The 26,454-nt window shown below is 43.9% G+C and overlaps 1 protein-coding gene across 14 annotated transcripts in view; it reads left to right on the top strand.

Moving 5' to 3' along the window:
- The window catches only part of hspg2 (heparan sulfate proteoglycan 2), a 105,011-nt gene that overhangs the window by 52,798 nt on the left and 25,759 nt on the right, over nucleotides 1–26,454 (top strand). For 7 of the 14 annotated variants that reach the window (XM_080445710.1, XM_080445720.1, XM_080445715.1 and 4 more), the window contains 30 exons: nucleotides 258–437; nucleotides 1,078–1,196; nucleotides 1,365–1,476; nucleotides 1,849–1,962; nucleotides 2,307–2,434; nucleotides 2,803–2,889; nucleotides 9,176–9,252; nucleotides 9,434–9,498; nucleotides 9,615–9,755; nucleotides 10,991–11,182; nucleotides 11,618–11,650; nucleotides 12,035–12,139; nucleotides 12,747–12,980; nucleotides 13,144–13,206; nucleotides 14,243–14,326; nucleotides 15,130–15,222; nucleotides 15,323–15,409; nucleotides 15,640–15,870; nucleotides 15,986–16,099; nucleotides 16,230–16,357; nucleotides 17,142–17,228; nucleotides 17,543–17,601; nucleotides 18,407–18,571; nucleotides 18,988–19,110; nucleotides 19,689–19,789; nucleotides 20,020–20,200; nucleotides 23,426–23,485; nucleotides 25,054–25,176; nucleotides 25,798–25,950; nucleotides 26,064–26,230. In XM_080445710.1, coding sequence (XP_080301836.1) covers nucleotides 258–437; nucleotides 1,078–1,196; nucleotides 1,365–1,476; nucleotides 1,849–1,962; nucleotides 2,307–2,434; nucleotides 2,803–2,889; nucleotides 9,176–9,252; nucleotides 9,434–9,498; nucleotides 9,615–9,755; nucleotides 10,991–11,182; nucleotides 11,618–11,650; nucleotides 12,035–12,139; nucleotides 12,747–12,980; nucleotides 13,144–13,206; nucleotides 14,243–14,326; nucleotides 15,130–15,222; nucleotides 15,323–15,409; nucleotides 15,640–15,870; nucleotides 15,986–16,099; nucleotides 16,230–16,357; nucleotides 17,142–17,228; nucleotides 17,543–17,601; nucleotides 18,407–18,571; nucleotides 18,988–19,110; nucleotides 19,689–19,789; nucleotides 20,020–20,200; nucleotides 23,426–23,485; nucleotides 25,054–25,176; nucleotides 25,798–25,950; nucleotides 26,064–26,230 — 3,606 coding nt within the window. The remainder of the gene's footprint in view (nucleotides 1–257; nucleotides 438–1,077; nucleotides 1,197–1,364; nucleotides 1,477–1,848; nucleotides 1,963–2,306; nucleotides 2,435–2,802; nucleotides 2,890–9,175; nucleotides 9,253–9,433; nucleotides 9,499–9,614; nucleotides 9,756–10,990; nucleotides 11,183–11,617; nucleotides 11,651–12,034; nucleotides 12,140–12,746; nucleotides 12,981–13,143; nucleotides 13,207–14,242; nucleotides 14,327–15,129; nucleotides 15,223–15,322; nucleotides 15,410–15,639; nucleotides 15,871–15,985; nucleotides 16,100–16,229; nucleotides 16,358–17,141; nucleotides 17,229–17,542; nucleotides 17,602–18,406; nucleotides 18,572–18,987; nucleotides 19,111–19,688; nucleotides 19,790–20,019; nucleotides 20,201–23,425; nucleotides 23,486–25,053; nucleotides 25,177–25,797; nucleotides 25,951–26,063; nucleotides 26,231–26,454) is intronic. The other 7 variants (XM_080445714.1, XM_080445722.1, XM_080445716.1 and 4 more) reach the window with 6 other exon arrangements.

Below are 26,454 nucleotides of genomic sequence, written 5' to 3'. Positions count from 1 at the left end.
AAGCCTGATTTCTCTGCCCTTTCCACTGCATTTGGTCATGCCTCAGCATGTTTGTCAAGTCCAAAAGGCTGCACTCATCCATACACCCTGCCTCCTTTCAACCTTCACTTTGGATCCGTGGTCATGCTCAACATGTGTGTCATCATGTGATCCGTGACTTAAGCCACCGTGGCATGGGGGTGAAATACCTTTCCACCATCCCACTTACAAGGGCCTTGTTGTTGAGCATCTCTCTTTTCTCCTCACGTTGCTGCCAGGTGACAGCCTATGGCGGGGAGCTGCGTTACACCGTGCGCTACGAGCCACGGCATCGCGCGCTCGTCATTGACGGCCAGCCGGACGTGGTTCTCCAGGGCAACGGCATTTCCCTGGAACACCACTCTCAGACCAAGACCCTCCCACGCGTTCCGTCAACCATTACTGTGACCTTCAGAGAGGTATGCGTGTGTGTGCGTGCGTGAGTGAGTGCATGTGTGAAAAGTTCTGCATTTACTTGGTTGTGAACGAGCTACAATACACATTGGTGACGGCTTTTATGGTGACAGTGTTGTTAAGGTTGCTTTGTTGAACGGAGCAGTCAGAGGACCCCGATGTTTCAAGATTTTGAACACAAAAAAAAGTCCCATAAGTTCATCTCAATGCTTAGACCATTGGTTCTCAAAGTGGGGTCCCCCAGGGGTCCTTGGGGGGGTATCAGGGGGTCCCCCAGAAAAAGTTGTTAATAAAGCGTCACAATCATTTTAACCCCTTTATCCATATTTTATACTTTGGCTATTCAAAAATAGCAGATATGCAAGCTGAGTGCCGTGCTTGTAGATATGATGAGCTTGTAGATCTGCTATTTTAGAAAAATCATGACACATTTTGCAAATCTTTGAATATATATATTTTTAAAGCGAACATTTGTATTGTGACTCAAATATTTGCTTCTGGGGGTCCCTGGAACAAAATATTTTGAGACGGGGGTCCGCAGCCAAATACATATAATTTTGACATGAAAAAGTTTGAGAACCACTGGCTTAGACCCTGCTGTCTGACTCACCTGTCTTTCTCCACTGCTCCATGCGTTCTTGCTAGTCTGCGTGGCGTCGTTCTGACGGACAGCCCTGTACCCGTGAGCACCTCCTGATGGCTCTGGCTGACACCGCTGTCTTTCTGATCCGGGCCACTTATGCAGACAACATGGCCGAGAGCAGGTAAGATAATTGCTCTTCCAAAGCATTTGTGATTAAAAAATAGTTATATCTCTCACTGAAATCCTCAGTGTCAACCACAACGGTTACAACTTTGGTTACATTTCTAAATGATCACCGTAACACCTTACCTGTGTTGTTTGCGTGCCTTGTTGTGTGATGTATGTATAGTATCTCAGACATCAAGATGGATATTGCTGTTCCCCACCCCACGGGTAATGAGCGGGCTCTGGAGGTGGAAGAATGTGCCTGCCCTCAGGGATACACAGGACCCTCTTGCCAGGTACACATACACACTAATGCAGGCATGCATGTGCACGTTGCTTTTGCCTGCACACTCACACTCACACACACACACACACACACACACACACACACACACACACACACACACACACACACACACACACACACACACACACACACACACACACACACACACACACACACACACACACACACACACACACACACACACACACACACACACACACACACACACACACGCACACACACCTTGATGATACAGTAGGGCTCTTGAAAGGTCAAAAGCATGTTGCATTACAGGCAACTGTAATGGAACAAAGAGATGGAAAGTCTCTCTTGCCTGCCATCACTTGTGCCTGGCCTGAGGTCTTTTTCCACACCTCTGCAGGAGTGCGATGTGGGCTACACGCGGACCGGCTCCGGCCTCTACCTGGGAACCTGCGAGAGGTGCGATTGCAACGGCCATGCCAGCGGCTGTGACCCAGAGACCGGTGCATGTCTGGTAAGCTTTGCCATACTTGATACTTCATCCCTCGCTCCTTCGCCAGAGCAGAAACGACTTTGATCTTTTCAGTGGAATGCACTAATAGTTTCTTGGCGAATCCCGACGTGTGGAAACACAGTTGCTCCTGTGAGTTTTCCATGGATCTTACCTCCTCTCTCTCTGTGTGTGTGTGTGTGTGTGTGTGTGTGTGTGTGTGTGTGTGTGTGTGTGTGTGTGTGTGTGTGTGTGTGTGTGTGTGTGTGTGTGTGTGTGTGTGTGTGTGTGTGTGTGTGTGTGTGTGTGTGTGTGTGTGTGCGTGCGTGCGTGCGTGTGCGTGTGCGCGTGTGTTTTCTGACCTTTAGCAATGCCTCCACAACACTGCTGGGCCAAAGTGTGATAGTTGTCTACCTGGCTTTTATGGAAACCCCTTGACGGCTGGTGCTCAGGCATGCCAGCCGTGCCCCTGCCCTGGAACTTCTCCTGGCAACCAGTGAGTTATTGTCTATTCACTCTTTTAAAGGGGAAGCTCGCCGATATTACAATGCAAATCCTGTTGTTCTTGCGGATGTGAAAATCTCACTTTACATTAATTCTGTGGCATCAACGCTGAAAGATCTAGGTGAAATGAAATTGAGATAATCACTTTTTGCCAAATACTGTTTCAAGAGCAGCTTAAAAATGTAAACTTCAAAAATTGTCTAGTGTCTTTGTAATCAAGCTATAGCATGACAGGTTGTCGCTGAAAGCTTGGCTCACTGATGATATCTAAATTAGGAGAGGTTTATTAGTTATTTTCTCTAAATGTATGTAGTACATATATATTACAGTCTCATGATGTGTGGTCCTCTACACCTACAGGTTCTCCCAGTCCTGTCACTTGGGCTCTGATGGCCAACCCATCTGTGAGAACTGCCCCCCTGGCCACACTGGCCAACGCTGTGAGAGGTATGACATCACCCTCTGCTTCGATCTCTCGATCTCCTTTTCTATCTTTCTCATATTGTCAGCTGGACACTGCTCGGTGTTTGGGGGCGGGCAGAGGAAAGGGTACTTGGCTGGCCAGGCTGTGTGGCTGGCAGGGGCATCTGGCTGGCGGTAGCGTCCACTGGTTTCATTCACAGGAAAGGGACAAAAGCATGTTTTGTGTTTGCATCCATCTTGTTGTGTTTACATGGTGTCAGTGTAGGGATGGGAGAAGCAAGTCAATGCCACCCATTCCAATGTAGTAAAGGTGTTCATGTATTGGGTTTATACATTTGTGTACTGCTGTACTACGTACTCTCTTGTCCTGTATTCTGCTGTTGGATGTTGATGACTTCAATGGATTTGTTTCTTTTCAAAAATGGAAAAGTAGTTGCTGGGATTTCTAGTTTAGAGATGTATTTTTCTGTTGGGGATTTATATAGGGTCTAAACCTGTGTCGACATTATTTTTGCACTTGCCTTGTCAAGCCAGTTTGCAACAAAAAAAATTTTTCTGAGGAAACCTTTTGCTCATTGTACTTTTGCTTTGCTCTGCTTTTGCCTTCTTATTAAAGCCTACTCAGAGAGTGCTTTCTGTTAAAGCTTTGCACTTTGCCAGTAGTGAAGTCTGACGCCATTGGCCAGTGTGATCTGTGTTTACACAGAGAGACCAATGGTATGTGCTGGGGCATAAATGTAGACATGACATTTATGAGGTCCTGTTTGTCTGATGAATCTTTGCTGCCCTACGGGCAAAGATGGTGCGGTGATTTGGGTTATGAGATGAGATTTGCCTTTGTTTATCATTATCGTCATTATTTTATCCTACACAGTAAAATCCGAAGTGTTCATTTAAATGTTAACAGTTCGGATTTTACGGTGTATCTGCCTGCACCATGTCTGATTCTACTGTTTTGACATTAAGAAAAGAGACGACATCTGCAAACAGTTGCGGGGATCCTCTTGAGGATGGACAGTTAGAGGGCTTCCTGCCCTTGGGATGTGGTGCTGAAGCGGTGTTCAACTTCAGCTTGGAGAAGGAAATACTGCCAGACTACAGCGGAGACGACGATGATGATGACGAGTACGAGTACGAGTACGAGTGGACCACGCGAGCCCCAAGAGCATAGGAACAGTTGCAGTCATACGCACCACCCGCTCCACCCCCGCAACTGTGCGACCTACTGCTTCTGTCATCAGCACCACTCGCTCCACCCCCGCAACTGTGCGACCTACTGCTTCTGCCATCCGCACCACCCGCTCTACCGCCATGAGTCCACGACCCACTGCTTCTGTCCAACGCACCACCCGCTCCATGATCACCACATCAACATCCGGATCAGCACTGATCCCGGTCACCCCCAATAGATCAGTGCCCAGGCTGCCTCCCCGATTCACCGCCAGTCCAGAAGACAGGCACTCCAGCTTTCAGCACCTGCTCCGGATGCACCTCAACACCTTCAACCAGCGCCTGAGCATGCTGGAGAGCAACACCCTCGATATGAAAGAGAGTATCCACGCCATGCAGGAACATCAGAGCCTCCTCAGTGCCAAGCTAGATAAGTTGCTCGCCTTAAAGCCAGCTGCCGAGAAGAAGGAGAAGGTTGTGGAACTGGAGAGTAGTTACACGGACATGGAGTTCCGTCTGAGCAAGCTGGAGGGAAGGCTGGAGATCCTCATTGATGGCTTCACAGCCCTGGCTCAGGAGATGAACAAGATCAAACGCACCAAACACACCTCCCGCTCGCCCCAAGAGAGGAGAGCTCTGCCCGTGCTCAATGTCCGAAGACCGACCTCGGCACCTACAACTCCACATCCTACAATCAGAATTACAACAGTGACAAAGCCTCTAACGAACAGAGCCACTGTGCCCAAAAGTTTACCCACACCACGTCTCCCCGCAAGCAAATCCAAACGAACTTTTCCAAGAGATGAGAGACCCAAGACGTCAGCCGCCACTACGTCAACATCCCAACCAGTCAGAAAGACAGTGAAGGTCAAATTGGTCACTAGCTCATCCAAGAGTCAAGTCCCAACCCAGTCAGCACCTAAGTTACAGACAACCCTGAGTAAACCCAGGATTAGTTCTAGAATTAAACCGCAGGCTACAGTGAAGCCAGAAACAAAGCCACCAGCAAGCAGGAAGCCTGTTGTAACAGCTGAGCGTGCTTCAAAGCCACGGCAAGTGAAACCAAAGCAAGCTATTGAAGAGAGGGCGACTTCTAAATATCAACTTGAACCTCCGTCTCATAAAAACAAACCGGCAACAAATGCACCTAAAAACCCACCTAAGCGTCAAATCCAGGCTAATGGGACGAATGCTGCTCCAAAAAGACCTTCTTTGAGCTCGGATGCACCAGCCACAAAGAAGGTTCAGCAGGGTGTGAACAATGCAGCTGTTTCTAGAACATTGCCTCAACCAAACCAGGGCAGTGCCAAGCAACCCATGAGAAAAACTCAGCGCAACGCCCATAAATTGGTTGCATCATCTCACAAAAACCTGACCTCCCAAAATTCGACGGTCACCGTTACATCAACACCAACCACTGTAACTACAACTAAAGCTACAGCTGAAACTACTACGAAGCTGCCCAAGACGACAACAAAAGGGAAATCCCAACCTTCCTCTAAAAAAAAACAGCAGCAGAAGAAGAAGAAGAAGTCTAGGGTTAATGCCAATGTTGTGGACCTTCTAAAGCTTTTGAAAGGAGACCATAAGTTAACAAAGGCAAGGCAAGACGGATCTCTACATGTTGTCTTGGGAAGGCTGGCCATTCCTATCAGGATTATCCCTGATGACTAGGGAATGCTTTTTTGTATTTTATTAGTAGTATTTTTTCATTTATTTGTTTTTGTGTCTTATGTTGTGTCGTTATGTTATGTTGTGTCTTATCTATTTTATTCATATTTTATCATCCTATATTAAAATTGGCTTGAGGGAGGGCCGGCCGGCCGGACCTCTGACGTCACACTCATGTCACCATGACTCAGCCATAACCATATAAGGAGTTCCCAATGCAGCTACGCCCAAATATGGAGTGTGTTGTCTAACCTCAATGTGTCGTCATGGCATCAAGCGCAAACAAATCAGGCAGCTCCATATGGGAACAAAAGGGGCCATGCCCATATATGGGCATATACTGATTACATCAGGTATCTCCATATATGGGCATAAAAGGGACAAGGACTGACAGATACAGAAATCTCCATATATGGGCATAAAGGGACAAGGACTGACAGATACAGAGATCTCCATATATGGGCTTATCAGTCGGATCGGCGGTGCAACGTAGGTGTGAGGGCCGTGTAGCAGCCCGAACTCTAGATGTGAGGGTCGCATAGCGGCCCGAACCTCTACTATTTATATCATTTCCTGTCCAGATATCTCTGTTACTATGAAGGGAGTCATTTCTTATTCTGTTGTATTATTTGAAAGGAAGTTATTGAACTGATTGATTGAAGAGGTGCACCTGTGGGGTGCTTGTCAGCTCAGCCAGTTTGGTGCACAGACCATATGCTCCTTGTGAGCCCAAAAACCTGGGTTCGAACACGCCCCCCGTCTTCTCCTTGCCCTTGGTTTCCTGTCTCTGTATACTGATCTATCTATAGTAAAGCATAAAAAATGCTGAAAATAAATCTTTAAAAAGGTACACCTGTGTAGTGTGTACTCAGGTGGTCAGAGCATTACACAAAACTTTGCTTAAAGACGGGGTGCCGTGATTTTCAGTGATCCCCCCCCCTAAAACATAATCATCAGGTATTATGGTTATATTAGGAGGAAGATTTTTTTCAAAAAAGTGTACAGAAATTGTTAAAATTATGTTTTTATGTGGGCACGCCTCCAGTTCATTAAGTATACCTGGTTCTCACCTTAGCACCTCCTCCACCACCTTAGCACCACCCACCTGTCCTAGTCCCTCCTCCTCCTCATGCCCACACCTGTTGTGTTATGATAATGAGGGGGAGGGTATGTTTTTACTATGTCACTAAAGCGCTGTTTCTCTATTGGCACGTTTGACCCTCAAGGTTTCATCCTCCAGGTAAAAACTCAAAATAGTCAGAGAAGACATAAAACACCATTAAAACACCACCAGGGGGCTTAATGAAGTTCTATCAACCTCATAGACACATGAAAAACAGAAAAAGTGCAAAACCATGGCACCACCTCTTTAAGACAGCATTGCAGTCGTACCTCTTCATGTTTATACATTACATTGCATTTGTTTACTTCTGGAAAGACTACCTCAGATTTTACATGATTCATACCGGCGTACACTGTCTGTTCAGATATGACACACCATCATCAGGGCGTCATATCTTAAACCAACAGGTCTGTTTCATACTGCAGATGTCTTACAGAGTACAGTGGTTGGTGTCCAGTAAAGACCTTGTACTTCCAAGTTGTCTACTCTTCAGTAAGAGTAATATTGCATAATCTTTTTTTTCTTTTTTTTTGGGACACCCATATGTTATACAGCTTGTGTTGTATTTGTGCTTTGATTAATTTCCCCCACATGCATGACACATGCCCTGCCTGTTGATGTGGATGATGTCAGCCTCTGTATGAAAATGTAAAATGGTAAAATTGGAGATACAAGGTTTTTGTAAGACACAGGATTAAAAGAGGCCTGGCGCTTTTGATTTATTCAGGTTTTCAAGTTTTGAAAATAACCCTTCCCAAAGTGATAAATTCCACATTATTGATCCACCACCTAAAGGTAGGGTAAGTGATATTTTTGGGTTAAAACAAAAAGTATTTTGTTAAAAGGTTAAAGCACTATATTCTGATAGTAATCATTGCTATAGAGTGTTTGTTCAGTAACAGGAGTCTCCATGTCTCTCCAGCTCTTTAATAAACAGAAAATACATTTTCCGGTAGGTGTCAATATCTCAGCCAATCAGGAGAAAGTACCCATTTTTAAGCTTCATTTTTATAGTGTTCCGGTTCCAATTTTGCCTGCTAATTTTTTTGTGTCATCACTTCCAATTTCACTTGTTTAATCTATATCCTGATTGAGTTCTCTATCCTGATTGGATAAAATTGGAAATTAAACTGAAACTGAAACGAAAATGCATTTTCTGTTTTATAAAGAACTGGAGAGACAAGGAGACTCCTTTTACTGAACAAACACTCTATAGCAATGAGTACTATCAGAATATAGAGCTATTTAACACTTATTCTAACCAAAGAAAATCACTTACCCTACCTTTAACACTCTGTAGCCGTCTCATCTTAAGGAGAAATTACATTTTCTGTTCTGTGCGTTTGTATTAATATTATATATATTTTTTAGTGTTATAAGTGTTTATCATGAAATAGATCTGTATTTTTCTGTCTTTCATTTAGGCTTTGTTGTTTAAATATGTATCTGTTTTGATGTAGAATTGATTGCGGCCTATAACCCTTTTCTCTAAAGCTGTAAAACAACATTAATTATATGGCTAGGAAAAAAAGTTAGACATTTCAAAAAGATAAGACTTGGAAAGCTTTTCCCAAAGCAAGTCTGTAGCATTGAAGTCCCCTTGAAGCAGTTTGTTGGCTGTTGACCTGTGGACCTGCAAGAGGACAGGTAAGGTAATACTGAGAACAACTGTTGTTGGGGCAGCCTGCAGGGATCTACAAGCTGAAGCAGCCTTTGTGTTTCGTTTCGGTGGTTGGTGCCATTGCTTGCTTGGGTTATGGATGCATTGCTTTACTGACTCATATTAGCATAGATAAAATGCCAGCTCTGCAGCGGTTTTAGCCCGTTTCCCCTTGTTCCTCTGCAAATCACATTAACTTCTGCTCATCTCTGTTTTCTGCTGAATTCAATTCTGTGTTTGTGAAGCATTCGTTTAAGCATTTGTTCCATTCTGGTGAAGATATTCTGATTGCCTTTGATGTTGCTGTGCAAAGGGCTTCCTCAGTTCCACCTGTAGTTCACTGGTTTCACACATGTTGAGTGTTTTAGCATTGGTCATGCTTCATCCATCTCCAATGCTAGCAATATTTTGTTCTTTTCTTTTTGGGAAAACTCCATTTTCATATGTACTGGCTGTTATAGTTGTTTAGTTTGGATGCGCATTGTCTTAGTAACCATGGCCATGGTTAATTATTTATGGCTACTACTGAGGAATATGAGGGTTCTCTTAAGGACATGTTTTACCAAATGTATCGCTTCTTGCAGACTTCCCAGTTTCCTGCCTCATTGTTCTTTGGTTCAAAAAAATGTGTATCCTTCTTGATGGAAAAATATTTACTTTAACAAGCAGGCTATTTTTCATTTCAGATGTGCTTCAGGATATACTGGAAATCCCACTCTTGGACAGAGGTGTGTTGTTGGCAATGGAGACAATGAAGTCAATGGTACGTAGATTATTCTGAGCAAATGACTGAAGTCATGCCAGGATTTAGTCATGTTTTCATTTGCAAAGTCCAGATTCCTCTGAGTCAGTAATTTGGGCTTGAGATAAGATGTAACTCTGACATTGTGTTGCAGAGAACCAGTATGTGAAGTAATAATGTCTGTTCTAATGGCCTGTTACAGGTAACTGCTACAACTGTGACCAGAGAGGAAGTGAAGGCTGCAATGGAGGTTCATGCCGCTGTAAAGTAAGCAAACCTATACAATTATGCATTTCTTATCATTTGATATCAAGTTAACAACTAGTCCACTCTGTACTGAATTGTACTCCTTCTAATCACATGCCATTGATGTTGCACTCCAGATGAATGTTGAGGGCCCATCTTGCTCCAATTGCAAGCCTGGAATGTTCCACCTGAGCCCTGACAACAAAGATGGCTGCCTATCGTGTTTCTGTATGGGTGTCACCCAGCAGTGCTTCAGTTCCACATACTATAGAGACCTGGTAAGACCTGCAAGTGTTGGGCCAGTCATGTCCTAGCAGAACCACGGTATAGTTAATAAGTAAACAAGGGCTCTCTTAATCAACTGTAACAACTGACCCACAAGCATGCTCTTAAGTTAGCACAAGGTTATCTGGCAGTCTGGTAATGATATTCCCAAGTGAGCTAAAACAAAATAAGCAGGGCAGGGAGGTGGTCTAAATTGGGCTCTGCTGTTCCTCAAATGATACACAGTACTCATAGGCCATCTTTGAGTCATTCACAGCCAGCCCGACCATATCCATCAATAATGCTTGCAGCACGATGGGCTGATATCTCTTGTGATGACACACACTGGCAATTATTGCTCTGATTTCACTCTTTGATGCTAAGCAATATCTTGCAGTAGTAACTTTTGGCTCTTGTCTCAGACTCTCCCTGAGGCAAACAGTTGAGTAGCTTGCACTGCGTACGGCCGCTACAGTGAGCTTCCTCTCACAGGAAAGACTATGCTGCTTTGTATTCATTCTGTTTGGTAATGAATTTTTATTGAAACAATAAATGCCCACATAGGAGTGTCTTGGCACAGTTGATTTTACCCCTGAGGGCAATTAGTGCATTTTGTTGAGACCAACAGGGGAAATAGTTAAATAAACACTGCTTAACTGAACAGGCTCTGGAGCAGTTGTTGGGATTTCTATTTAAAGAGTAAACTGTGAGTAATTACATATATTCTGTGCTTGTATTATGCATTATAATAGCAAACATTTCTATAATGAGCACATGATTAAACTAGGTTTATTTATTAGTTTTGTGAACACATACACTGTCCATACAGAAATGATTTCGTAGATGGGAGCCAGCTTTATAATTGATTAGTAACCCTACACTTCTTAACCAATTAAGCACTATTTTAAGAAATTTTCAATAAGTAAAGTCAATGTTTTGAAAATAGCCAATCTGCAAGCAAACAACACGCTACATCGTGATGTGTTGTACCATTTTTGGAAATGTTCGAAAATGACATGCCCAAAATAGGAACGTCAGAGTTAAAGTGTTTAATATTTCTGAATTGAAGTCAAATCTGTTGTGGTAAACACTAAACAAAAATTAATTACAGTCTGTGAAGAGCCTGGTAAAATGTCTTAGAAGTAAAAAGTTTCTGTCTTGCTAGCTAAGTCTAGCTCTGTGATATTCTGTTGAGGTTGCCTTTGTGTTCCCAAAGACTCGAGTGGATTGTTTGTATGTCTCCCTCCAGGTGTCCTCTGTCTTTAGTCCTGGGAACTTCCAGGGATATGCTCTGGTGAACCGGCAGCGCACCAACCGTATCTCCACTGGCTTCACTGTGGAGGTTTCCACTGAGGGCACTCAGCTTTCCTACAGCAACTTTGACTACCTGGGACAGGAGCCTCACTACTGGCAGCTACCAGGGGCTTATCAGGGAGACAAGGTCAGTGCCACAGGGACTTAATTACAGTAAAAGAGCCGATCTGCAAGCTCACAACTCGTGGCGTTGCGACACGTTGTGAGCTTGTAGATTGGCTATTTTTGGTTATGATGTTTAGTGTAGGGAAAAAACAGAAGGGGGCCTAGTATAGACTCATGTGAATCCGGTAGTAACAAAGTATAGGGTTTAAAGGGTGCAATGTGAGCTGGACCAGAACTTCTCCACCTGTTCTTACAGCTTCTCGAACTGCCTGTCTTCAATGCAAAAACCTTCTTTCCTTTTCAAACCTGTCCATTTTCCTGCCTACCTCCATGCAAATGTCTGTCTCTATATGTGCGTGTGCAATCGCTGTGTTATTTTCAAAAGAACTGCATACAGTCTCAAGGTATTTAACTTAGCTCTCCCATGTTTTTGTATTTGCCTGTTCATTCTTTATAGGATCCTTATGCTCGCATGAAACGAGCAGAGCAGGTAAAGCCTAGTGCAGCGTTCATTTGCACGTTTCATAACGATTGCTGTGATTTGGAAAGTGAATTTTAAAATGTGTGTTTACACCGTGGAAAACTATGCATACATGGATTTTGCATTAGAAGCATGGATTTCCTGTAGTTTGCAACTACAGGGAGTTTCTGTCTAATGTGAACTATTCCACTGCAGTGGGTTTCATGAACCAAAAATGCATTCTGCTCTATAGCCTCTATGACATGAACGAGTCTTGTTTGGACTGTGAAGGAGTGTTATACTGTATGCTTTCATCTTTGACCAACTGTAATAACAACTTCAACTCCCAAATGCCATCGGCTCAATGGCAAGGAATGTGATCACGAGGGTTGCTTGCTTTATCCACATCACTAGAGTGACTCGTACTTGCCGGAAGAGGAGCTAAGGAAGGATGCTTCCATATGGAATCTAATGGCCTCTGAGCGTAAAGGCACCTCCAGATCCAAAAGAGCTAGACAGGTATTTGTTAAACGCACTCCACTGCAGACTGCGGTTGCCACCCATTGACAAGACTAGCACGCCTAATGAGAATAATTCAACCACCGTTTGGTCTCTGGTAGCATCCTCTAACTAACACACCGATAACTTTTACGCACGTGCGTTGCCAAGACATTTCCAGGGCGAAGTTTTTAAATGAAAGCAGCAGCATGTTGTGAGAAATTGTGCGTGGGTGTCGTGCATGTGTGTTTCCCAATGCAAGTCAGATGGCATGTAACGTTTATTTATTCTATAACCACAAGAGGCACCGTTGTTGTCTTAATTATAGACGTGTGCTAATGTTTTGTTTGTGTTTACATATACGCAATCCCGTATTTTAGGAGCACAGAAGCCCGACTGTTGTTTATGTATACAAGGAGGCCTGTAGACTTGGATACGAGCATGACACGGCATGTCCACCTAATTACAGCACACCCCCCCGGTGCACCTTGAGCGTGCAACATTGCATCGTGGGAGATCTCCTTGTGGAGTCTTGCCCCGACTGTTATGCCCCGCCTCCTTTATCTGGACCGGTCCCTGTGGTTAATGTGTTCTGTGCCCCCACGCTCCCCTCCACCGCCCTCCCTAGGACGACGTCAGGCAGCTGGACGATGAGGTCTGGGCCATCCTCTCTAACGCCGGTGCCTCCTCCTCCTCCTCCTCGTCTCGGGTCCCAGATTCCTCATCTTCTTCCTCCTCTCTACGTAAAGACCGCCAGTCTTTACGTAACCTGAGCCCCCCCTCCCCCCCATCCAGTATCCCCTCCTCTGTTAGACCAAGCAGGCCCCAACCCTCTTCCCCAGGCCATGCTCCCCAGCTCCAGGTATAATATACTCTGTCCCAGACTAAGAGAGGTTCATTCATTGTTTTTTTTGTTTGTTTTTTTGGTTTAGTTTAGATGTATCTTATCTTGGTTTGACATTTTTGACCGGTTGTGTTTGTATTCGGGCCCGGCCCGGCTTGGGCCCTGCCACTGATTCCTATAGAGTCAACAGAGCAAGAACGTAGTGAGCAAGACCTCGCCTGGTGCCTCAGGGGCCAGCAGCAAGGTACAAGGCTGTCTCTCTGACCAACTGACTCATTGAGTGCACATCCCTGCCCTTGGCACACACATAGGAAACTGCCACCCTCTGTGTGATGGAGTAATTGCAAAGTTAATTAACAACGGATTGCACGGGCCGGTTAATGTTTAATCTGTATTCATCACAGGCAGCATTGTTGTGTAATGGGGTTTATCGAAGTCCTGTTAAAATGCAATCCATTTTACTTATAAAAAGAAAAGAGGAAAAGTTATTGAGGGAAAATGATCACGTTTCGAGCAATTTCACAAGGTGGCATTTTCCTTTTGTAAGCACAGGGTGCCTGCTAATTGCTGTTAAAGGAGAGCACTGCAATCGTCCACTTCGAGAGTAACACTGGTTTTACAATTGTCTGTAATTACACCATTGACTGGTTTGAAAGCACAGCCTCTTATTGAAAGCATGACCCAAAGCTGTCATTTTCACATTATTGACAGTAGAATATTGTTTGTTGTTTTTCTTTTTGTTTAGTTTTTCGGTTGGCCAAAGCACGGTGTGACTTGCACTATATCATTAAACTGCTGCTCAGGAGACAACATCACGTGCACTTCAGTAGCACTAGTACGAGGAGACGTGTACAGTGCATTAAGTGGAAAGCTGTCTGTCAGCCATAATGTGCTGAAGGCTTCCTTGATTTTACACAGTAAAATCCTGGGTGTCAACGTAACACTGAAAGTAAAGTGTAAGATGAACACTCAGGATTTTTGCCTCAGTCTACTTTCTGCTATGCTTGCCTGCTTGCACTGTCTCCTTGTCTGCTTATCTCTTTGGTACACAGTAAAATCTAGTTTTACTTTAACTCCGAAGAGTGTACGAATGGAACCAATCCATTTGGTTCCATCTGTACACTCGTCTGAGTTAAATGAACACTGATACTGTGTGTGTGTGTGTGTGTGTGTGTGTGTGTGTGTGTGTGTGTGTGTGTGTCTCTCTCTCTCTCTCTCGCTCTCTCTCTCGCTGTCTCCCTGTGGCTTACTCTGTTCTGCTTCTTCCTCCTGTACTTCAGTATGCTCTGGTCTACAAAGGTTTCAGCTTGCACCCGGACGACCTCCTCTACTGGCGGCTCCCAGCACAGTTCACGGGGGATAAGGTAACCATGGCAACGGGGTCTCTGCGCCCCTCCCTCCAAGTCTAACCTCTGGGTTAACCCGTGGAAGTCCAAGACAATACCCATGATACTCTGCTCCTCGATATTAATGACCATGCCACAGTTTGCCCTCTGAGCCCCTCTACCTGTCCGACATAATCGTGCCCCCATACCCACTCACCTCTCTCTCCATCACTCCATCCCTGTAATTCCCTGACCTCCTCCCTCTCTTCCACACACCCGTCCTGACTTTGCGGTCACCCCCACGGAGCCCACAAAGCAGGATTAGCCACAATCCCCTGTGGTGTCTTCTGGACCTGGTGTTTACAGTATTTGTCTGTAATCATACGTGTGCACTGCTCCGGACTATCCGTATAATCAGTGGGACGGTCAAACATCACTTAGATTTGTCAGGGATTTCGAACTGAATGGAAATTACGTTTAGGGACCTTTTAACTCCCACCACAATTCAGAAAGACAAAATGTCAGAGGACACGTCATGGTTGGTTTGTACGTAACGTGTACTGGAGATAGCTCTTTTTGGTCATTCTTATTGTAATATATCACTTGAAAGATGGGGAATTGATGGGGAATTGTATGATTAATGCAACAGATTACAGTACACAGAGAATTTCACAATCCCACCAAATTAAGTTATTATCTTCACTGATGAGAAGGTGTAATTCTGAGGTGTGCATTTGACACATTCACTTCTAGCGTATAATAAACGCTGCAGTCTGCAGCAATACTTCATTTTCTGTATTTCAGACAGGTGATCAAATTTCTTCTTTGCTTTCATGTATTAGGTGGGCTCTTATGGTGGTAAGCTGAAGTACACCATCTCCTATGTGGCTGGTCCGAGGGGAACGCTACTCGATGACGCTGACGTTCAGATTATCGTAAGCACACATGAGTACCGCCTCGTTTGTCATAGCTGTGGTTACTTGCATTCATTCTGTGTACTCACCCGCCAGTGGTTGTTATTGTTGTTCTTGGTAGGGTAATGACATCACACTGGTGGCTCGTCAGCCATGGCAGGGCAGACAGCAGGGCAGCCGGAGACAGTTTGAGATGGTCTTCAGAGAGGTGAGTGGTTCAACCATTTACTCATGATATTGCTTAAGTTGCAGTATAAAATAGCATATCTAGAAGCTCAGAGCTTGTAGGTTTGCTATTTACAGCTTGCAACTAATATGTATAAATAATTATGAGTTTTACTTCAGTTTAGAACTAATCTTACCATAATAAGAACACAGATGAACATTATTTTCTTTCATATTACATGATATTAATGCTCTTCTTTGCACTGTATATAGGAACACTGGCAGCGTCCTGATGGCATGCCAGCCACACGGGAGCACCTGATGATGGTGCTGGCTGACTTGGATGACATCCTGATCCGGGCTTCCTACTCCAGCGAGATGCGCTCCTCCAGTATCTCTGACGTCAGCATGGAGGTGGCGGTGCCCAACTACAGTGGCTTGGCGCAGGCCCTTGAGGTGGAGCAGTGCCGATGCCCACCCGGGTACCAGGGTCTCTCCTGCCAGGTGAGAAGTTATTCGCTGGATTCTTCATTAGAGGCCGGATGAGTGTGGTGTGAATTCAATTCTTTTATTTTGTTTTCTGCTTTTCTAATCTATTGTTTATGATGTATCACACCAGGACTGTGCCCCTAGCTATACCCGCACTGGAGGTGGTCTGTACCTGGGCCACTGTGAGCTCTGCGAATGCAACGGGCACTCGGACTCCTGCCAACCTGAGACTGGCATCTGTACGGTATGACACGCCACATATCCTGTTTTCAAGCTGCAGTGCATATTGAATATGGATTTATAGTCATAACAGTAATTATAGTCACAGTGAGTGTTGATTCCTAAATGTTGTACGATGCCCCGTTCATTTCCAGAGCTGCCTGCACAACACTCAGGGTGAACTGTGTGAGCAGTGTGCCCCCGGCTTCTTTGGCGACCCCACTGCTGGCACCCCAGAAGACTGCCAGCCCTGCGCCTGCCCTCACACTGACCCCGACAACCAGTGAGTACTGGCAGTGACACCAACAACTACACATGCCACATTCACTCATAGCTACGTCAAGTTGGGTGTCAAGTTCTCTCACTCTCTGTTACAACACATTCTACTCATAAGCGTGTGCATTGAGTTTTGTCTTATATTTACCCATTCCATACTGCATACACAATAAAATACTCAGTGTTAATTGATCCATGTGTGCACTCCTAGAGTTACATTTATTTACTGCATTATTAACATACCCTGGAGAATTTAATTTGCCTACGTTTATCTGAGTTTGGTATGATCACTTACTCCATTTGAACCTTTTGGTGTTTTGATTTATATTGGGTTTGACAATGAGGCCATAAAAAGCCATATGGAGACAGTTTGTCAAAGTTGACGTAGTTTGACCCTGCATTCATTATTATTTTGGGCTGCATTCTAGTCCGCTCGCTCGACAGCTAGTATAGCAAATAACATACACTAAACCTTTTTAAGCTCTGTGGCAGGATGTGAGGCATATGATTATACCCTGTACAATACAGGGATGGAAAATATCTTGTTGAATTCTTATAGGTAGATAATTAATCTGTACAAATACATGTATTGTGTCAATAGAACTTTCTTTGGCCATTGAAGTCATTCCACTTTCACGTCATTGTGTGTGTGTGTGTGTGTGTGTGTGTGTGTGTGTGTGTGTGTGTGTGTGTGTGTGTGTGTGTGTGTGTGTGTGTGTGTGTGTGTGTGTGTGTGTGTGTGTGTGTGTGTGTGTGTGTGTGTGTGTGTTTGTGTAAAACCCAATTAACAGGTTCTCCCCTACCTGTGAGAGCCTGGGTAATGGAGGCTACCAGTGTACTGCCTGTCAGCCCGGATACACAGGCCAGATCTGTGAACGGTAAGATAACCCAACCTAACACTAAGATATTCATCAGATCTGACCTAGGGTCAGTTATATATAACAGTACAGGAAAGTGTGGATGGCAGAGTTCCACAACTATAACGGTTCCACAACTATAATGGTTCCACAACTATAACGGTTCCACAACTATAATGGTTCCACAACTATAACGACAACATCAGTGTGGCTGCTCAGTGCTCACATAATTATCGTTAATAACTATTGTGAGCGTGCGTAGTGTGGACGGCCTTCCCATCACCATCATCACCGTTTAACATGTTCCTTATATTTCCATTTCTCCTGCTCTCCAGTTGTGCCCCTGGATATGTTGGCAACCCACAAGACAGAGTGAAATGTCGCCCATACAACAGTAAGTCTGCCCTGTTCCAAAATATGAGTAGACCCTGACTGATTTATTCTTCATCCTACGACGGAGTCCCTCACCAAAAATAACCCATCTATACAAGCTATACAACGCAGCTTGAAGATCCGCTGTTTTTGCAGGGTTAAATCAAGCCTACTATGTAGTACTATGTTCGCTATCGGGTGGAAACCCTGTATGTCCAAAATGTTTACTATTCAGAAAAAATAACCTGTGTTCACAATGGACCCAATGTAGTAATGTAATTATTTAGTCACAAGCTCTTGTTAATAGTTTTCATTGGTTCAATATTTATAAAAACGTATAAAGCACATAGGCCCCTAATTTCACAGACTGTCTTATTGCCTTAACCCTAGACCGGGAAACGCATCTGTGTCATTTTAGATTTCTTTCAAAAATAGCAGATATACAAGCTCATATCGTGGCACAGAGTCGCGCTAGAGCCGCGCTATGATCTTGTAGATCTGCTATTTTTTTTAAATCGTGGAAGATTTGTACAAATCTTTGAATATGTATTTTTTTTAAAGAGAAAATGTGTAACTCAAATCTTTGCTTCTGTTGGGGTCCCTGGAACAAAATATTTTGAGATGGGAATCTGCGGCCAAATACACAATTTTGGGGGTCCTTGACATGAAAAAGTTTCAGAAAACTGTTAGGATTTAGAAGACATTTGTGGAATCGTATCTCAGGTCTTAATGGGTCGTAAGCTACAGCTGTGCAAAAAAGCTGCAAAGCTGGTGAAAGAAAAAATACCAGATGATGATGCTGTTGTTATGGCCTTTGTCCCCTGGAGCTGCTGGGTCGCTGGTGGTGAGAATTTACCCGGAGAGGGTCCTGGTGTCCCAGGGCAGCCCCGTCACGCTCAGGTGTCAGGTGACTGGCTCTCCTCCCCACTACTTCTTCTGGTCCAGAGAAGATGGACGCCCCATCTCCAACTACGCTGACCGACGCAGACAAGGTACATAATGACACTAAACTCCTCAGTGTTCTTTTAACTCAGAAAGTGTTCAAATGGACCCGGAATGGTTCCATTCATACGCTCTCTGAGTTAAATTAACGTGGGATATTTTACAGGGTGTATCCATACACGTGGTTGCATGGGATTAGATGTGATTAGATGTGGTTAATAAGTGTAGACAAGTTCTAAAAAGAAAAGTGTTGTGAGCTATGAAAACAATCACGTGAAAACATTTGTGACCGTTTATGTGCTAATTGAATATCTTTCCCCTATTTGTGTGTGTGTGTGTGTGTGTGTGTGTGTGTGTGTGTGTGTGTGTGTGTGTGTGTGTGTGTGTGTGTGTGTGTGTGTGTGTGTGTGTGTGTGTGGTGTGTGTGTGTGTGTGTGTGTGTGTGTGTGTGTGTGTGTGTGTGTAGGAGAGGAGCTGTACTTCCCCAATGTTCAGCTGAGCGATGCAGGCGTCTATGTCTGTACCTGCAGAGACCAGACCAGCAGACCAGCAGCAACAGGAGTCGCGCAACGGGAGATCGTCGTCTCAGGTGTGTGTGTGTGTGTGTGTGTGTGTGTGTGTGTGTGTGTGTGTGTGTGTGTGTGTGTGTGTGTGTGCCACAAGCACATAGGCTTCCCCTTTAGTGGCTTTTAATTGCAGTACTCTAAATGGGGCCCAGGGCTATCTAAATGCATAGCCCGGGGCCCCATGTTTAGAGCAGGTGATCTGGGGCGAGATGATGTAGAATTGCAGGCCTAGCATTGAGCTTGACAAATCAGACAACACACATGCCCCTAATTGAGTCTGATCATGTCATGCAGAACGGATGTGATTACTGTATGTTTGATTTATCAGGCTTGCAAAACGTCATCTGCCATACTGCAGCATTCGACTCTTGTTTAAATGTGGGAATCTTGAGAACGTAACTGAGCAAAAAGAAAGAGATGTTTTTTACATTTGATCAGTGTAACCATTTTATATAATGCTATTGGAATATTTGTTGCGCAAGGCGTTTGAATGGGCTCTCTTATTATTATTATTGGTGTTTTATTGACCCTATCTGTCTGTAAACCAGAATAGCCTTATGCATGAAAGTGATCTCACAATGGCTTTGCTGCTTTTCGCCAGCTGTCTCAACAAAGCCCATTGAGGTGACTGTTGAGGAGCCCAAAGCGCAGACCATGAGGGTCGGGTCCACTGTCAGCTTCATCTGCACTGCCAAGAGCAAGGTAATACTCTTTAATAAGACTGATGCTTCATTTATGCTCCATAGATGGTGTCACGACTCTAAAATAGCAGATCTACAAGCTCCAAACACGTCGCACCGCAGCATGAGCTTGTAGATCGGCTATTTTTGGCGTGACAACACGGAACAACAAAGTATGTAGGTGTGGGTAGGCATTCAGATAGTGTAAATGTTGTGGGACGTCACTCACTCACAACTGTATTCCCTCATCAGTCGCCAGCCTACACTCTGGTATGGACCCGTCAGGGCAACGGGAAGCTGCCCAACCGGGCTATGGACTTCAACGGCATCCTGACAATTCAAAATGTCCAGCCGGAGGACGCCGGCGTCTACGTCTGCACAGGCTCCAACATGTTTGCCATGGACGAGGGCACTGCCATCCTCTACGTGCCAGGTTGGTGAACCCCCAGGCACCATTATTGCGTTACCCATCGACCTCTGCCACCCTACCAGCTCCCGTAGTCGTCGTCCCAAACCCCACCCCCCCACCTTCATCTTGGTATGATGCATGCTTTTCCCTGTTGTGACTGCTTTTCCCATCGCACACTGCTCAGCTATGGGTTAACAGCAAAATAAGCTTTAGATCTAACCCCGAGGACACTCACCCCTGCGCTTAGATACCATATACCATGTCATCAGACTACCCATCCCACGCTTTTGTATGTGTCTTGAGTACTGTATGTCTTTAATCACTGGATTTTCCTACACTTTGTATAGAGAAATATACAGCTTGTGGGTCTTTTTTTTTCTTATACTAAAATTTAAGAAAGCACATTTTGGGGGATAAGGTGGGCTTAATTGTAATGGTGTTTTAGCCTCAATTAACAAGGATTCAAGTGGTCTGCTTGTTGTCTGTGGTTTTAAGAGGTAAAACAGTGTCTGTGTCAATGGTGATTCTCTCATCCTCCTCAGTCAAAGCCAAATGATCACTGATTGGTCCTTTAAGTGGCTCTATCTTTGATTTGTGTGTGCTATTTTCTACATAATCTGTCTTTCTCTCACGTGGGTTGAATTAATCGGTGGTGGTTTGGTCAGTCCTTGATTGCTGGTGTAGTTGCTAATGGCTTCTACCAGTAGACCTTTAACCTGTAGGCCGGTTTGTATCTGGGTGTCTTGTCTTTTACTCCGGGACCCTGGGTCTTCTTCCCTTCCCGAGCTGTAGTGGTTGTTGATGAGGAATGTGGATGACGGAGATGGGTGCTTAGCGACTCTGGGGGCCGACATTCAAAGAGGACTTCAGTTGTATCCATGTGAGAAGAGAACTCGGAAGAACCCCACTTAGTCATCATGTTATTTGCTCCACCACATACAGTATTCTCCTTACAATCACTGTCTGCCGTGTCCCTCTCCTGACTGATGATGCCCATGAATGTTGATGAACAAAACGGTGCTATTAGCCATGTATTGTCAGGTGAAACCTGTGATTGAATTTTTGTAACGCTCCTGGAGTATCACTGCTTCGCTGCAGTGAGGTCTTTGTATGTTATGAGGGTCCACAGCAACTTCAGCTGTAGTGAGGCTTCTGTTGTTGTCTGTATCGTTAAGTCTGATTTATAATTTGTCGTACGACGGTACATTGTGTTGTGAGCTTGTAGATTGGTTATTTTTAGCGCAGGACACCGTTGTACAACGGAGTATATATTAGGCCTTAATTAAACTTAGATAGTAACATTTATTTACTTGACTTGGAATGGAAGAGAAAAATGTAATGCTTCGTTTTGTGTGCTAGTTCTGTCATAAATCAATTTAAACGTGCACATTATAGACCTCTTATTTACATATTGTAATATTGCTGAAATGTTTAAATCAGTGGCACATTTTTATTGATTATTTGAAATATGACATCTGAAAATGTTGTTAATCATATATGCCAAATTTCCAAGACTTGGTATTTATTGACTTCTTTTGTTTAAAGATTTGAGAGAATTGCCCGTGTTGATGCAATTACCTTGCATGATGTTTGTTTACATTTAGGTTATTTGGAGACTTTATCAAGCAATAATTTAGGTTACTTAAATCTGCAATGTGTTTGAATAAGAAATTATTCTTTATATTTTAGAGAAACTTACTCTTAACACATGCAATTAGAAAAAAATATGATTAGAACCATTTTATTTATCCAGTTGTCTAGAATTACGATTCTGTTATGCAATTGTTTTGTTTTTGTTTTAACTTTTTTCACCACTGAGTTGTATCCAAAGGTGCTACTGTAAAGATATTCCTCTGATTTTGTTACTTTTTCTTTTTCAAGAACGCATATCTGATGTAATATACACATGAATTGTATTTATCTTAACTGTGAAAGTATTTTGTGAAAGATAATTTGATTAAAATAATGACCTACTCACCAAATTAATTTTGCAAATGAATGAGTGGGAGTGCTTTATGTCGACATGCCTTTATGTCTAATTGAAGACAGCATCTCCACAAGCTGTATACAAGCTGAATAACATTCAGCAAACGTTGTTTGTTGCTCATCACAAGCTGTTAAGGAAAAGTATGTAGTTTTGCTTTACTAACCCGCATGTGTCCTGTGTGGCTCTCTGTTCCTTATTGCTTAATTTATACATGGTCATATGACGGTGTCGCATGCCTCCATGTTGCCTCTGTAGATCTTTGCATAGTAATGCTCATTTTGTGCATGTGTGTTTTTACATAGTTTTATGAAGCCTACAGCACTATGTTGGATCCCCAACATAGAAGGATGTTGTTCTGGTGTTCCACAACACTCTCACAATTGGATTGTCAACTACTTCCTAAAATATCTACTTTAGTAAAGAAAATATTTTAATTCTGTTACTGCTTAAGGAACACTTCACCTTTTTTCCAGCATTATCCCCATATAATGGTCATCACTAATGCTCACTATAATAAAACAGTACTGTTTTAACTTAACTCTGTGTCTCAGAAGCAAGCTGTGGGTACTTGAACATTTTATGTTTTTAGCATGCCTAAAAAAATCTAGTTTGAAATCCCTCCTAGATTCATGTAATTGGTGTGTATATTTTTAAGATATCCACAGTCCACCTCTGTGACACAGAGCAAGAAGACAGAAATGGTACAGAATGGAGTACATAGAGATAACCATGTTAGAAGGATGCATTCTTTAAAGTGACTAACCAACAACTTCAGTGCACTGTGTGCCAGATGTGCGCCTGTTACCCTTGAGATTTCTTTCTAAGAGGTATACATACCCATCCAAAGGTAAGTGTCTGTGAGTGTGAATGCATATAACTATGAATACAATTACACCAACCATAATAATACCGAAGAATATGGTGGTTGTCTATTTCGAAAGGATAATTGGCTGGTTTCACTTCAAATCTGAAATAGAAAAATGTATTCGAAAAAAGAAAATAAATCCTATTAGGTAATGGAAAGTTGGTGCCCATTGCATTCAAGTTGATGTCCTGTATATGTTACGTGTGATGCATTTTGGGAATCAGCTTGTGGATGAGAGAAAAGTACTGTCCCTGGGGATGCAATTGGCCAGTCAGCCCTGGTGGGAGGAGCTTTTGAGAGGACACCAATGCCAGTGTTCTCCATCGTTTTTACCCGGAGACTGACCTGTCAGTTTACCTGTTTACTCCTCCCCTCCCTTCCCCTTCCTCATCTCCAGAAGCCTCACAGACTCAGATGTTTTACACAGCCTATGAAATGTTTGAAGGACATAGAAAGCGTAAGTCCGCATGGGCAAAGTCTCCTCTGCTCTCCTCTCCCCTTGGGCTCCCTGGCGAGGAACCCCTTTCTCTCACTCTGTGCCATGCATGCACTCATTTACCACAGCATGGTAAATATATGGCCGGCCTAGTAGAGCCCATGTACAAACAACCTACTGTAGGACTCACTATCCACACAGGAACAGCTGGGACGTCTGTTCCATCGCACGCACTCAGGGTGAGAAAGCATCTTTAGAATCCATTTGGATCTAAAGATGGCTATTAACCTTCAGAATGTCTAATCGATCAACCAATCTAGTCTAACACTCCAGTATAGAATTTCATTTAGGCTATGTTACCATACCCTTGCCATCTTTTGGCATTTTCATAGTGGAAAAACTATGAAAAGAATCCTCACTTGGTCAAAGCTTACAGATTGTACATGGGCACTACTGGGTCTTGTCTGGCTCTCTGGGTTCATGAGGGTCCATTTCTGCAGGGGAAAAAAAGTGCATGTCCATCCATGAGGGAACCTCCTGTTGACTGTTGGGTCCAGTGACTAATCACCCCATTATAAATGATCATCACTGTAAAATACCACACTCACTATTACCCTATAACCTTAAACATTTTTAAATGAACACACGCCAATATTTGACATACTATAAATACGTCTATATGGGGAGAGCTAAGTGCTTTACCCATCAAATAATGCCACTCAACACTCAGAGACAGGAGATGCCCTCCTCTACCTCTCTCTCTTTCTCTATCAGCTCTTTGCCTTCTCCTCAGGAGCCACGCTGTACTGGGAAGTAGAGCTCACCTGGGCTTCAAACATCATACTGTGCCTAAATACATCTCATCACACCATCATTACATTATGTTCTATTACTTGGCCGTGGGCAAACTATCACTGTCGCTATTTATCATTGTGTACCTCACCACGCTGCCAAAACCGTGGAAGACACAGTGAATGACATGTGCTACTCTTAAAATAACTCAAGTTATTATTTATTATAGGAAATGTACTGCTACTGTACCATCTCTGACTCAAGTGAAAAATGTGAATGTTAAGTCTCAGTAAGGTCAGACTCAGGCCGGCCCAGTTCAGGCCCAATTCCTGCTTGCTTAGAGAGAGTCTGATACTCCTCCCTGGCTACTGAAAGAGGGCTTTCTTCCCCTGTCGCCCTGGGATCATATGGGATTGAATATGGAGCTTAGCAGCTGGCCAAATTGGCACAGACAGCCGAGCGCCCAGAGAGCATGCCGAGACCAACCTCCCACCTCTCCTCTGTGTCGTTTGTTCTGAAGATCTTGTCTGCCAAGGGCGGGCGGGTATAGGCTGCCACTTTCTCTGTCTCTCATATCTGGAACGATCCATCTTCAATCCAACGCTTCCATCCAACAGGCGCCCCGTGGCCTTGTGTACATCCAACCAACAATACCTATCTAGTTTATTACTATTCTGTATCTCCTTAAAACACACTGGAGAGAGAGTGGGATCTGTCACTTTCTCCAGTATGTTCGATGTGTTTGACAGGTATGTCGCGTCTACATCTTGTATGACTGGCGTGTCTTCCTTCTTTAGCTGCAGAGGCGGCCCAGCCAGTGGCCACTGTCAATCCTGCAGTGCTGAACGTCCGGCAGGGCCAGCGGGCAGAGTTCCGCTGCACGGTAACCGGGAACCCCACACCTGCCATTGAGTGGATAGGTAAGGCCTGGCCTGAGCTGGATTGACCACACGCCACACTCTTCTTCTACTACCTTTTTGATATTGTCACTGTCACGCAGAAACCTTATATCTTTATAATTATTTCTTCTTTTTACGTTTGCTTCATAAATTAATGCCCTATAGCTTATCGTATGACAGTGTCGCACAAAAGTAGCAAAAATAGCCGATCTACACTGCGTCGTGTTCATAGGGTTGTGATGAGTGTTATGAGCTTGCCTTGTAGATCGTCACTGTCTTTGAAGAATTTTGGAAATGTACCGGTATGTACATTTTTGCCTATAATGACATGCCCAAATTAGGGACATCAGTTTCAAAGTCTGTCTATGAGTTTTATAAATAATTTATTTTACCAATGAAAAGTTTTAACAAGAGCTTGTGATATAGATACTGTAATAACTGCATTTGATCCATTGGAACACAGGCTCTTTCCATTTCCTGAAAAGAAAAGGTTTTGGACATCCAAGGTTTCTGCCCGACAGTGACGATATTATACAGTACATAGAATGAATGCATGTACTGTATGTTATTGTAATTTGTCACCTTTTACAAATGGAGGTGAAAGTCCACTTCTTGTCAAGTGACTTTTGACTGTCCTTTCAGGAGGCCCGGGTAACAGAATGAGCCCCAGGGCTGTCGTACGAGGCGGGGTTCTGACATTCGCCTCCGTGGACCAGGCTGACGAGGGAGAGTACACCTGCAAGGCTCTCAATACTCACGGCGAGCACACAGCGCGGGCCTCCATCTACGTGCAAAGTAGGCTATGCTCTGTTTGCAAGTGTGTTTGCGTGCAAATGTAGAAAGTGCATGCATGCACGAACACAGTTGTTTATTTTTCAATTTGATTGAAATGTGTCTTCTCCCATCAGGGTCAGGGTCAGGCTCAGGTGGGTTTGGCACCCAGCCCCAAGTCCAGGTCAGCCCCCAAAATATTGAAGCCCATGAGGCCGACACCCTGAGGCTGTACTGTCGGGCGTCAGGTTCGCCCACCCCCAAGCTGACCTGGACGAGGAACGGAGGTCAAATCCCTCCTCAGGTGAGAGATGGTGCTCTATGTCTATGGAGTGAATGATAGTGTTAGCATGGATTGATTAAAACTTCAACTAATGTATTTAATTTGGGTGTGCTATATCTGTATCCTGTATCTCGTGATGTAACTGGTGCTGGTGGTTCTGTGTAAGTTTTTCTTTTGTTTTTTGTTTTTTTGCGAATTGAAATTTTAACTTCTGTTTCAGTATTTTGACTATTCTTTCCCTTTAT

This window comes from Gymnoscopelus braueri, assembly GCF_963280865.1.
Source record: "Gymnoscopelus braueri genome assembly, chromosome: 12".
In the NCBI taxonomy this organism is placed as follows: domain Eukaryota; kingdom Metazoa; phylum Chordata; class Actinopteri; order Myctophiformes; family Myctophidae; genus Gymnoscopelus; species Gymnoscopelus braueri.
The sequence above is the reverse complement of the archived record's forward strand: the minus strand, read 5'-3'. Positions and strand labels throughout refer to the sequence as shown.